General features: G+C 39.4%; 1 protein-coding gene across 1 annotated transcript in view; it reads right to left on the reverse strand.

The window, feature by feature from the left end:
- Positions 1–7,972: 7,972 nt before the first annotated feature.
- Positions 7,973–13,949, reverse strand: part of rassf3 (Ras association domain family member 3) — a 68,320-nt gene continuing 62,343 nt past the window's right edge. Inside the window, exons 3-7 of the mRNA XM_085375904.1 lie at positions 13,520–13,627; positions 11,734–11,892; positions 11,400–11,487; positions 9,634–9,749; positions 7,973–8,838 (exon numbers count right to left, since the gene is read on the reverse strand). Of these exons, the coding sequence (XP_085232030.1) occupies positions 8,689–8,838; positions 9,634–9,749; positions 11,400–11,487; positions 11,734–11,892; positions 13,520–13,627 (621 nt within the window). The 3' untranslated portion in view covers positions 7,973–8,688. The remainder of the gene's footprint in view (positions 8,839–9,633; positions 9,750–11,399; positions 11,488–11,733; positions 11,893–13,519; positions 13,628–13,949) is intronic.

Raw genomic sequence — 13,949 nt, forward strand, 5'->3', positions numbered from 1 at the left:
CACAGGTTCTCAATGGGGTTCAGATCAGGTGAACAAGGTGGCCATGTCATTAGTTTTTCTTCTTTTATACCCTTTCTTGCCAGCCACGCTGTGGAGTACTTGGACGCGTGTGATGGAGCATTGTCCTGCATGAAAATCATGTTTTTCTTGAAGGATGCAGACTTCTTCCTGTACCACTGCTTGAAGAAGGTGTCTTCCAGAAACTGGCAGTAGGACTGGGAGTTGAGCTTGACTCCATCCTCAACCCGAAAAGGCCCCACAAGCTCATCTTTGATGATACCAGCCCAAACCAGTACTCCACCTCCACCTTGCTGGCGTCTGAGTCGGACTGGAGCTCTCTGCCCTTTACCAATCCAGCCACGGGCCCATCCATGTGGCCCATCAAGACTCACTCTCATTTCATCAGTCCATAAAACCTTAGAAAAACCAGTCTTGAGATATTTCTTGGCCCAGTCTTGACGTTTCAGCTTGTGTGTCTTGTTCAGTGGTGGTCGTCTTTCAGCCTTTCTTACCTTGGCCATGTCTCTGAGTATTGCACACCTTGTGCTTTTGGGCACTCCAGTGATGTTGCAGCTCTGAAATATGGCCAAACTGGTGGCAAGTGGCATCTTGGCAGCTGCACGCTTGACTTTTCTCAGTTCATGGGCAGTTATTTTGCGCCTTGGTTTTTCCACACGCTTCTTGCGACCCTGTTGACTATTTTGAATGAAACACTTGATTCTTCGATGATCACGCTTCAGAAGCTTTGCAATTCTGAGACTGCTGCATCCCTCTGCAAGATATCTCACTATTTTTGACTTTTCTGAGCCTGTCAAGTCCTTCTTTTGACCCATTTTGCCAAAGGAAAGGAAGTTGCCTAATAATTATGCACACCTGATATAGGGTGTTGATGTCATTAGACCACACCCCTTCTCATTACAGAGATGCACATCACCTAATATGCTTAATTGGTAGTAAGCTTTCGAGCCTATACAGCTTGGAGTAAGACAACATGCATGAAGAGGATGATGTGGACAAAATACTCATTTGCCTAATACATTTGCCACATACACTTATTCTTCTTTTTTATACTAAGTTAATATACTGTGTTGTGTTGTTTGTTACGTTGTGATGTGTCATATCGTGTCGTGTTGTGTTATATGTAGTGCCGACGTAGGACAGTTTTTCCAATTTCATTGTACTACTGTACTATGTATGACTGTGCAATGACAATAAAGAGTTATCTTATCTTATCTTATCTTAATTCTGCACTCCCTGTAAACACTGTGTCAGCTACATTGTCATCTGATTTAAAGTATTTATTATGTACATTTAACTGTCATGGTACGGAGTCTGTGACCCAGTGTTTTGTGTTTGTTCATTTATATTCATTGATTATTCTTATGTATGATTTTGGTTCTCTTTATCGTTTTCTTCTTGTGTTATATTCTTAGGCTTTAGGTTTCTGTTACTTTGCCTTGCCCCTGTGTCCCACATGTCATGTCTAGTCACTCTTGTTTCCATGTTCCCCAATTTCTCCCCAGTCAGTCATGTCTCTGTGTCAACTCTGTGTCTTTGTAAAAGTCTCTTGTTTGCTGTTTTACTTTGATAGTCATGTGTGCTATGTTAGTGTCATGTCTGTGAAGGTTCTCAGTCATCTAGGTCATCGTAGTCTAAGGAGTTTGGAAAGAAAGCGTCTGGACTTGAAGTTGCTTGAAGATGTTTCACCTTCTCGGATGAAAAGAACTTAAACTTTGCTTGAACATCTTCAAGCAACTTAAAGAAGTCCAGACGTTTTCTTTCTAAGCTCCTTAGACTATGTTAGTGTTTTCAGTTTTCCTTCCCCATGTTCTTGTTGTTTGTGATTTCTCGCAGCTGTGCTCTCATCCTGTGTCTTATTCCCTCATTTATCCCTCTGTGTATTTAAGCCCATTGTTTTCCTCTGTTTGCTGTTGGGTTGTCTGTGTATCATCCATGACAATTAAACTAAATAGCAAATGCAACTACAATTTCAATGAGATTCATTCCTGGCATACTGCGGTGGCTGAAAGTAGACACCAAGCATTATCACTGTAACTGATGTAAATATTGGACTTGGAGGGGATTCATCTGATAGACTGATGCAAACATTACTGTGAGGAAAATTTTGAATCTCCCAATTTTCTTTTTTTCTGAAAGAAAGAAAGTTGGTTACTGTATCACATTTGTATGGCAAGATGTGAATTCAGTATGCATGTGTGTTTGTGTCAGAGAGGAGTTTATCTGAGCCAGGAGGTCCTCCAGCATTGGGTACTTCTCCAGGACTTTGTTAAAACTTGTTTTCAAGACGTCTAAAATGAAAGAAGGACAAGAGATATCGAGATGATAATTCCAGTGAGCCAAGCGAGCACACTGATTTTCTGCAAAATTTTCTTTTTGAGAGTCACTCGGCTGGGCAGGGGGTATAACACATCTGCAATGCAGCAACATCTGCTCTCTGGGCCTGTGTGAGTGTTATCTCAATGGCGGGAATGAGGATGTTGGAATTTGGCATCTCAGGCACCAACTCTTTAAGTTATTTTCACTTTGTAGAAAGTTAAAGCACAGAAAAGAAAAACAGATACATTAGAGCGTGAGATACTTTGACCTGAGGTGCGCGCGTGCGTGTGACTGTGCACGCGTGCGCGGGTCTAGGCTTTCTATCGGATTCAATCAGGATATAAAGCGAAAAGGCACTACCGTAAAGACTGGTGTAAAAGCGCAAGGAAATTTATGCGGCGGAACGCGCGTATGCACAAAATGCAACACAAAAACTGACGCGCGTGGTTTTATTCGCGCGTCAAACGCGCTACACTGACGCGCGTTTCACGCGTTTTTGCGACGCAAATCTGCTTCCGAATTTTCGCGGGACCCGCAATCGCGCGTCATCGCGCCTTTCCATTGACTTTACATGTAAACCTGACGCTCTATTCGCGTCCATCGCGTTCGGTGTGAACACACCGTAAGAGGCGGCTGGCTCACTTTACCGCGGTAGGAAACGCTGTGTGGTAAAGTCCTAAAAATGGAACATGTAATGATCACCGTGACGCAAACCGTAAATTTTATCTGAGATCAAGGTTTAAATCACCGTCAATTTCAGTCTTTTGTGTGGGAAATAGATTCAGAGTTTGCCGACATGCCATCATACAGAGGTCCGTTGGCTGAGTTGGGGAAAAATTCTCAATAGGGTTTTTGAACTCAGCAAGGAAATCTGTCAGTTCATGGGCATGGCATGATGCGATGAAGGCATTTCAAGTGAAGCTATCACAAATGCACCAGTGCAACCTGCCTCACTTTCCCTGTTGCCAAGTAATGTTGAACCAAGTCAGCGCAACAGTGTTCACAAATGCGCACTTTGCTGATAAACGGAGCGCACTGAGTTCGCGTGGCGCTTTGGTGACTTTGAAGCACAAAATGAGAATTTCGAGCTGCTTCACAATCCATTTACAGTTGACGTGGAAACTGCACCTGTGCAGATTCAGATGGAGCTGCATTCTAATGGGACACTCAAGGGAAAGCACGACACTGAATGGTCTTCAGAGTTTATTAGTTCTATTCCTGAAGCAATGCCCCAGCTCTGTCTGCATGCGGCTCGAACCTTGTATATGTTTTCATTTATTTTTTCTGGGGTTTTGGCAGCATGTTCATATTTCTAACTTGCATAATTTTGACAGGATATATTTTTATGGAGAGCAAAATATTTAAAGTTAAAGTTTATTTATTCTTGAATTATATTCCAGTGTTTTTATTCATATTTATGTTTTAAAGAAAAACATTGTTTTAGTGTGTTCAATGAATGTTTTTCTTAACTGGGCCACGACCTAAAGTGTGCCTTGAGGTTTGGCCCCCTGTGCAATTGAGTTTGACACCCCTGATCTAAAACATTTAAGTGTGACAAATACACACAAAAAACCCCAAAGAAATCAGGAAGTGGACAAATACTTGTCCACAGCCCTGAACAACATGGCTTATTTGTAAATAAAAAGTCTGAAGTGAGACCATTTGAAGAACAAGTAGGTACGCTCAGATAATTCAAAAGGAATGGGGTCACATTCTTAGTAAAACTGAGTAAAATAATGAGTAAACAACTGAAACAGAAGACAAAAATCACACAACCCTTTAAGTTTCTTTTATAATTTCACCTTTAATAGATGAAGCCCGCCTTGCCGTGAGGAAAGGCCACATTTGGTAACGATTGAAATCACCTACAAAAATAAACCCGCCTCAGCCTACGGAGAGAGAACACGATGAGACCTTCAGCCTCTCCTTCAGGTTTGTCCGCAGCTGTTGAACTGTACAAAGGCACAGAGATCGGGACATTTCAGACCGAGCTCCAACTGCAGCTCAGATCTGAAACCTTTACCCAGAAAACCCTTTAGATTTTTTTTTTAACTCAAGTGTAGAACAACAGAGTTAGCGTTGTGTTTTCAAGCTCGTCATAAACCTGAAAAGGTGTATCGCTTCTCTATAGTGAGTCTGGGTGAACAACAACAACAACAACAAAAACAGCATCACTGGGAAAAATCAGGAAGAGCTTCAACAACACAGGTCTTTGGCATTTAACACAACAGTTTGTGGATGTTCAAACCTCAGACCCAAGCGCACAAATCTGAGAAGAGAAGCTTCAAAACTGCTCAGAAAATTAAGCTTGTGAACGAATTTAGTTTAGTTTGTTTGGGTTTTTTCGTTTGTCTTTAAAGAACAAGATTTAAAGATTTAAAACAATGAAGTAATACATATTCTTACATGTAAAGTTCGTGAATGTTTTCTGAGCTGTCATTTTACACTATATTATCCTATATAAATTTATATCCAGTTTGGGGACAAAAAAAATACTAAAAGTGAAAATGTGAAGCTAGTTTCAAAGAAAAGCAAAGGGAAGGCTGAAAGCTCTTAAATACGCATGAAGCGTAAAAATATTAACATTCAACAGGCTTGATGATTTTGTGATGTTTTTATAAAGAATTAATCCAAATTAGCCTAACAATCAGAACAATAGTCAAATTTCAGCAACATCTAAAGAAATAAAACATATGCTAACAAGGAAAACAGGTTTAAATAGTGTAAAATGACAGAAAGTATAAGAATATTTCAATTAAGACTAAGGAGCCAATGGTTTGCACGCTATCAGACTCTAGGTATGTTTGAACAGCCTTAAAAACAACATCTCTGAATACATACAAGGTATTATATCTGATCTTCATACATGAACACTACTGGCCCAAAAAGCTTTCCATGACATAATTCCTCAGAAATCCTAATTTCTATCAGCAGCAGGTACACGGCATCTGAAAACTATTTTCCAGACGCTGTCCGACTGCTGTTTTATCTAAAATAACGCATGCTTTTAATGTTGAACAGCCCAGGATTGTTTACAGTAAGCAAAATATTTCACAGCCAACTCTGAGCGAAATTCTACGGAAGCTCACTGAGACCAAAACTTATTAAATGACCTCACAATCGTCGACTTCTGCCACACTATACTTTCATCAGTTAAAACAGAAAAAGAATAATAAGATTATAGTGTGTTAGATGTTAAGATAAAGTAGAGCATGTGATCGCGGTACACAGGAGAAAAAATTAAATTTTAAAAACCCGTTTTCCCTGAATTCAAAGTTAAAGTGCCCCAAAAATTAAATTTCATGCAAATAGTCGGGGATGATGTGTTTTAACAGCTAAAGTTGTTTATGAGATACACAAAAAGCAACAACATGGCTTCAAGATTCAGTTACTGTTTCCATTCAGACTTTCGCATCACTTTCAACTATAAAGTATGGAAGCAAAAGAGGGCCAAAATAATTGTATTTTGTTTTCTGAATTTGTTAACCTTGAAAAAGTAAAACCACCAATAATTAAAATTATATACTCAAAGTTTTCAAATGACATACTAAAAATTAATTAATATTAATTAATTAATATTTAAAAAGACCTCCAAATTTTAATTTCTTGTATTTACATGTAACCATTAAGTTATTAAATGAGTTTTGTCTTTGGAAATTACATAAAAGTTGGGAATTTCTACAAGACACTGAAAAAGGAATTTAAAAAAAAATGCTGATATTCTGAGAAGGAAAGGGTCAGGGTGTTTCAACTTTTACCAAGAAACGCTCCAAATCAATAGATACTACATTTCCCATAATCCAACATTTTCTAACATATTCCAGTTGGCCGCCTTCTCTTTTAAACCTTGCGTGTTAAAGTTTATAATGCTGGACTTTTGCCCATGATAACCCAGAGATTATATATAAAATTAATTAATTTAAATTCTAAAGGCCCTTTTTTGCTTCCATAATATTAACCCAGTGTTTAATAATAGAAGAAACTGGGGTTAAAACCCCTTTAAATAAAACCTCTAAACTATATATACTGTATGTTTTTCCCTCTGGTGGGATGAGGCCCCTAATAGATGTTTTGCTCCAGGCAACAACACAAAAAAATATCTTTGGTTATAACAAAAATAAAAACAAAATAACTCTATAAGATAAATCAAGTTTGACACAGAAGCAAGAGAACAGTTGGCGTGTTTGACCACTAGATGGCGACAGTCTCCTACAGAAACGCCCTGCAGCACCCTCAGTTTGACATCATTTAGTACCTGCAGCTCAAACAGCAAACAGCATTTTGCAACATAAAGATAAAATGCAATGAACATTAATGTTTTGACTTGTTTGTCCAGATTATTGACTGTTTTCTTTAAAATTACCCCCCCCCCCCCCAAAAAAAAAATAAATAAAAAAATTCCACGCAAACAAGAAAAAGCCTCTTTGACTTTTAACTGATAGATTACATCGTCACAAAAAATATTGCATATATATATATCACAGGTTTTTAAGGCCTTTTCTTAAGAAAACCCTTTTCTCGTTGAGCCTTCTTTTGCACTCTGATGCATTTCTTTAGTTTTTCTGCCTTTAAACCCTCATGTTTACTACAGTCCTGCGTGCCTTGATTTGTGTCCCACTCTTATTTTATCCTTAAGAGAGGTTTATGAGGTCAAGGCTGCACATTTTAGTTCAAGATAAGCGTATCAAAAAGTTGCGTTTTAAATGAATGCCTGCTGACAGACGGGTTGAAACGCACACAATGCCGCTGTTTTTCCTCTCTGGTCTCAGCAGCTATCAGCACTCACAGACCTCCTTTTCTTGCACTCATTGATTCGAGGAGCTCACGTGATGCAAAAAGTGAACAAGCAGTTAATCAAAGTGACTTGCGGTTGGAGGAAACCCCCGTCACGGTCCTCAAGGCCACGGTCACATTGCTTGTATGACAGTCTTTCCCATGTATTAGCTCCTCGTGCCATTTATCTTCCCCTAGTTTTTGTCTTTCCTGCATCTAATGTTTCTTTTCTACTTCCTCTGAACCGCTCAGTCAACTTCCAGAAACCTGTCAAATCTCCACACTGACCACATGGTGGGTGGGGGGGGGGGTCAAAGTTCAAGCAGTTTGCTTTAGTCTATTCAGCTCATGGTTCACGAAACTCTGCTGGTGGTGGAAAAAACACAAAGGCTTCAGATCCCACCAGTTCATCTTCACTCCACATGAAAAAACAAACAGCGTTTTTTTTTTAGTTTTTTACAAACTGCAACCAAAACTAAACTACTTCCTGTTAAGTTCCAGTTAAGACTCATCTTATCGTTCTTTTACTCTTCCTATTAAAAATCTCTCTAGAGTTCCTGCATCTGTTTTCCGTTACATCACCTTTCATTTCTCCTTTCTTTCATGCAAACAATCTCAGGCTGGCTTTTATGGAGTCCTAAATGTGCCAAAAAATATGAACAGATAATTAAATTCCATATAAATGGATAACAAATATAATAAGAATTTCTTCTCAGATTCATATATTTTGATTGGACATGTTTTTGGAACGGATAAATCCAGAAGAACTCCAATCCATTTTCATTCTTTGTAATTAGAGCTATTATTATTGGAATCAGTATTTACTTTTACAACTGCTGTGAGTTAAAATAACTCCATTTTATGATAATAACTTTTTTTTAAATGGTCTGTCATGCTCTGATGTTTGGATTTTCTGTGTCCTGCTGAAGTCTGAAAAAACTATTCTCAGCATCTGTGTCAACAAGCAGATTGTTGCTCCGCCTCTACAATAAAACAAAAATAAGACTTTGTTTTAAAAAGAAAAACAAAAAGCAATAAAAAGCTTCACCCATATAAATTAAAAAAAAAAAAAAAATGTACAGACCTCTAAAACACACAAGTTAAATAAAAATAATTCAACATATGGCCTTGAGTCTTTCACAAGTTCAAAGGATAAAAAGGTGAGGGAAACAAAAAGGATGAACTGCATAAATTATGTGACAGCAGGACAGAGTGAGAGAAGAAGAAGAAGAGAGGGATGGACGGCGAACAGGGAAGAGGATGAACGGATATGGCACAGTGAGTGAATCTTTGGTGTTTGCAGGCAGACGGAGCCGAGCGGGAAGCAGTTTGAAATCTTGAATCCAGCAACCAAAATTCTGTCTGTTCGTCTTTTTTATTTGCAGTCTCTTTTTTCTGTCCTCTTGTCATCCTTTATTATCCCTTCTTCCAGGTGCTGGATCCTCTCTCCCGATTCTGTGTTCACATCCCTCCCTCCATCAAAATGTACACCAGGAGATTAAAAATGAAAAACAAAACAAAACATCCCCTTCGTCCCTCTAGGGGGCAGTAGTCCTTTTTCAAGGAGGTTATATCCTCTTAAGAAGGCCCCCTGACCTCCAGCAGTGCCTCCTGCAGTCTCTGCCGGTAGGTTTCATAGCGACGAATTACTGCGTCCTTCTGCTCCTGTTCCTCCTTTTCAAGGATCCGCAGGAAGTTTTTCAGCTCAGGGATGGAGAAGGCATCCCACTGAGGAGAAAAGCAAGAAAACTTTGCTCAGTTCTGTTTTTTCCTTTTTAATTGATAAAGTATATGTCTATGGATGATGCTTGATAGTACAGTAGGAGTGGTTATTTCTCTTTTTATGCGTAGCATCCATCTTGGGATAACAACAATGGCACCTTTACTACTTTTTAAAAACACGTTTTTTAAAAAGTTTGTCGTAGAAGTTTCACTAGGAAAACAATTCTTTTTTTTTTAAATAGTCAGCTGCTAGGTTTGAATATAGAATGATAACAATAATGTACAATGATAACTTAAAGTAAAAGATTTAAAAGGAACGGGGAAAAAAAGACTAGGATGGTGATTGCCAAACACTGTGGCCCCCTGTTGGGCTGTAAAGGTACTACAGAATTAATTTACAGTCACTTTCTTTGCCAGTTTTTGTCATTTTTGCTTAAAAATTGCGATTGAATATTTAAGTCATGGGGATATATAAAAAAAAAAAAAAAAAAAAAAAAAAAAAAAGGTACTTGTTCATTTTCTGCCTTTTTAAAAAAAAAAAATCATAAACTCATAGGTTTGTTAAGAGCAAATGCTGGGAGATACTTGAGATCAAACAGTTTATGGCAGGTCAGCCTCAATAAGTAAATCCTCAGAAGATCTAAATCAAATGAAAACACAAAAGAATTGTGCATTAGAGTTTAAAGTTTTGAAATGGGCCACAGCAGCGTCTCGTTTGGGAATGGCTGAACTCGGAGACGAAAGAGCACAGAGGCCAGGAAGATGTCAATAAAGCTGAAATGTGGTGATAATCAGTGTTACCATGACTTCTCCCGTCTGCTGTTCTTTCAGGACAAAGCTGAGCAGGTCTGGGTCGGGTCCCGCCACCAGGCGAAGAAACAACGGCTTCTCAGCATCCGCCAATTTGCATGTATAAACTGCAAAACACACACACACACACACAAACAGATTTAATTAGTCTGTACAGTATGCACGCTGCATGCAACCACAGGCAGCTGTTCCTCTGTGCACATATAAATGGATTTGGCAAAGGATGAAAGGATGGGAGCGCCATATTACCATGCGGTAGTTTACAGGAACAGACAGTGAGGGACAGATTCTGTTATTGCCAGCAATGTATTTACATCTGCAAAAGATGTAGAAGGTGCTAGAGGCTTGATTATTCTGACATTCACATATTTCCAAACCTCAATCTGAAAACTCATCGGTTTGTCTGCTGACAGCAACCGAGGACAAAAGCCGATTTTTCAGGGCTTACGGTGTAATTAGGATGTCAGGGTAGTGTGTATATTCATTTACAGACCTCCTGCTTCATCAGTGTGTTCTCAGCCCAGTGACACTTTGTGATGTTCCTTCTGCAAGGTGCCCTTTAGCCCTCTGGCCCCAAAAGTATTGCTCATGTTTAACAAAGATGCAAAGTCCTTGTAAGGAGGTTGGAGAGTGCTGGGGGCATCGTTTCTTGGGTTAACAGCCAGAAGACTCTGGTTTCTACTCCTTTTGAGCACTTTGTGTTTTAGAACTACTTAGTTAGGGTTAGGAAAAGATTGCAGTTTGGGTTAAAACCCTCACTGGCATACCAGTAACCCTGCTCGTTAACAAAATCTCAAAGGAGTGACCAATCAGCATCACTTCTGCCTTAATGCATGCCACAGCACACACAACAAAGACCGGTTTTCTGACAAAGCAGTACTAACCGACAGCGATGAAAACAGTCTGACTCTGTGTGTCGCTTACAATTGCATCTTTTGTCTCTTCCTAACAAATTCTGCATATTTGTATGTTGACCATCATTTATTGGTTTAGAAGATTTACAATTTAAGGATTTCTAACTTTCAGAAGGGATTAAAATAAAAGCAAAGAGCTAAAGAAAAAACAGTGAGCAGAAGCAAAACAATTGAAGGAGATGTTTCTGCACCCTGTACATCCCTACAAGCTTTGGTTCAAATGATTCTCTTCTTTACATATCCAAGTTCTCCTCGACCACATCGTGAGTCGTCTCGTCTCAATTTGAAACAAAGTCGAAGATGTTTCTACATTTCCAGACCGCAGTTAAATCTCAGACACTTAACTTTTCTCCTGAAACACCAGACAAGTTCATTAAAAGTCCTCAAGTGTCTGCAGTCAGGCGTCTGTCTAGACTCTGTCTTTTATTAGCTGTACGTCTCCAATCATGAATGCAAACCAGAACAGGAGCGTTTAAAGAAGGGGGAGAAAACACACAAAAACACTCTAAATCTATAAAAATTTGAGTTGAAATGACTCACAAGCTTCAAACAAGCATCTGCAGGTTGTGTTTATAGTTTTAAATCAATGCATAAGGTTAATAAACTGTCTTCTCCTCACTGAAAGACATCGTGTGACACCCAACAGCCTGTAACAGCTGCTCATTCACAGCATGGATGTGCGCTGTATTTATATCTGCATGTGTGGGTATCCCTGGTGAGCTGTTATAGTAGGGAGAGCCTCTGGCATCCAACATGAGGGTGAGGCCCACACACACACACACACACCTCATACCGAGCGTGGCAATAGTGGCATGAAACCCCGTCTCTCACACCCAGTCTTACCCTGCTCCTCCCGCCGGTATCTCTTGTACAGGGCATATTTAGCCGGGTTGTCTGCAACTGTGAATTTGCTCAGCAAGCCGACGATCACCTGAAGACACGCGAGAAAGAAAAACACCCGTCAATATTACTTTGACAGCTCTTCTAGAAGATTTTTGTGTTGCTTTGTCGTTAATTTATTGCTTAAAAGGATAAAGAACATACAAAACTGAGTGAAATCAATGAACTTAGCCCTGTCTGTCTCTCGACTTCAACCGGTCTGTCATCAAATCTTAATTAACCTATTAAGCAGGCTGCAGTGTGTTCACATGTGTGTGTTTGCGTGTGTATTAACAACCTCTTTGACTGTGGTTTTAGAGCTGACATGAAGGGTGTTGGAGACTCCTTGGGGCAGATAGAAGGCCTCCCCAGCTCTTGTCTGACTTCCCTGCACCGTCATTGGCCTCCGCAAATCCATCTGGACCTTGATGAAACCCGTGTACACACCGCCCGCACCCTGACAGAGACAGAGTTAATGTTTTAATGTGGCCACTATGGTAGCTGCTACATGATCTCTCTAAGTGAGCCCAGTTCACCCAATAAGCCCAGTGTGACCTGCAGGACAGATGGCCCCAGATGGAGGAAGACTATCTTAATCTCATTACTCCATATGGGGCTGGGAGGAGTGTGTGTGAAGGTCACGAGTAGACAAAGAGGCCAAGAATGAAGAGAAGTAAAAAAACAAGTAGACGTCAAAGATGGAATGATAAAAAGACAAAAACGGGATGAACAAGAAAGACAAATCCTAAAGAATGAAGACGGAAATTGGACAGAAAAGGTGTGCTGAAACAGAAACATGCAGGCTTCTCATAGTGAAACTACCCATTCATCCACTCACTACTTAAAATATGCAGAGCAATCGGCTCTAAACTGTCCTGATGATCTATTAACTGCAAAAGTAACAAATATTCTCAGTTCTCAGTTTTTTTAAAAATATAAATGAAAATAAACATTTAGACTTTTTTTTTTTAAAGGATTGAATGTGAGCTCTGAAACCCATTTACAGACATTATTATAATGACTGTGGAACAAACTGACTGTGAAAGTTAAAGTTTCACGATGAGCATCTTGTGAATACACCCACTTTGAGTTATGACTCATTTCAGCATAAAATATTTTGGAAAGTATCATCATTATTTCCTTAATCAGTGAGTTTGTCTTTTTTCTCAGTTATAAAAAAGCAAAACAATGACAAGTAATTAACAATGGAGTGTTTAAAGGTAGCTCAAGTTCCCAACAGACTTTATTATCAACTGGAAAATTGCACAGATTAGCCTTAGACAACACTTTGTTTTAATCTTTATATAATGCTCTAGTAGTATGGCATTTGATCTCATTACATACATGCTGATTTGGGCATGAGTGACCAATATAAGCTGATATTATGTGTCTATGCAGCTTTTTTGTCCATTTATTGTCTTTATATTCTAAAAACTCATATATTCAAATGTATAAATGAATGTAAACTTTTTATTGGCCAGTTAAAATGTGATTTTTAGTGGACAGACTCAGTTATTATGTCTGGGCTCCCCTCTGAGTGTCAGACTAGAATCTACTGGCCTTTAGATGTGCCGTTTCCCATCTGTTAAGAGTGCGGTCAGCTTAACTCCTTGTCTGAAAATAGATGATTTTCCATGACTAAGGGAAAAAAACCTCAGGAAACATCCTCTGTAACCTGCCGCTCCTTCAAAAATGCTTGCATTCTTTCATGTGGTGCTTTAACGGCCAGAAAACCCCAGTTTCACCTGACATCTCTCATTTCTACTGAAATTCACTCTGAGTTGAAGTGGAGAGAGACAACTTCAGACACCTGTCACGCTGCCAATGAAAACACTGCGGGGCGAGAACAATAGCAGGAATAACATCACATCACTCTGATGCGAGCACTGAGGAATGCTGGGAGCAGGAGGGAGGCAGAAGTAACACAGCAACATTATAAACTTCAAAATCTGAGATTTAGAGCCTGCACAGCTCTGCAGGAGTCTGGAGCGTGGAACCATTAAGACAGCCCTGGTTGATGGGTTTTGTTTTTTAAAAAGGTGTGTTTGCGTGAGTGTGTGTGCGTGTGTGCATATTATACTCACCAGCGTCATTTTAAGGTGGTCTTTGGTTAGCAAGTTGTACTGCTCGATTCTCTGCCAGATTTCCTCTTTGCTGAACTCTGTCCGCAACTCTCTCTCCTTCTCCACATCCTTAGAAGAAAAGGGACAAAGAAGGAAAGGAAACGCAACATGATAAGTCACAAACCAGCCAGGACTATTAAAACAATACATCCTCTGTTTAGACAACAGCGGTGGGACACAAAAACGAGGGAGGGAATAATTCTTTCTAATCCAAATCAAGAACCAGCGTTTTATTTTCTGATTTTACAGGATGATACACGGCAATACTACAAAGCTGTGCACATTACTCTGACATAATGTACTGTATCTCTTGTTGGTTTCAAGTGGGTGAGACAACTTTAAAACCAAAAAGATCTCTTTATAAACAAGCCTTAAAACAGATAACCAGAGC

This window comes from Diplotaxodon limnothrissa, linkage group LG17, assembly GCF_057381915.1.
Source record: "Diplotaxodon limnothrissa isolate DT_005_m linkage group LG17, D_limnothrissa_male_GT1.1, whole genome shotgun sequence".
In the NCBI taxonomy this organism is placed as follows: domain Eukaryota; kingdom Metazoa; phylum Chordata; class Actinopteri; order Cichliformes; family Cichlidae; genus Diplotaxodon; species Diplotaxodon limnothrissa.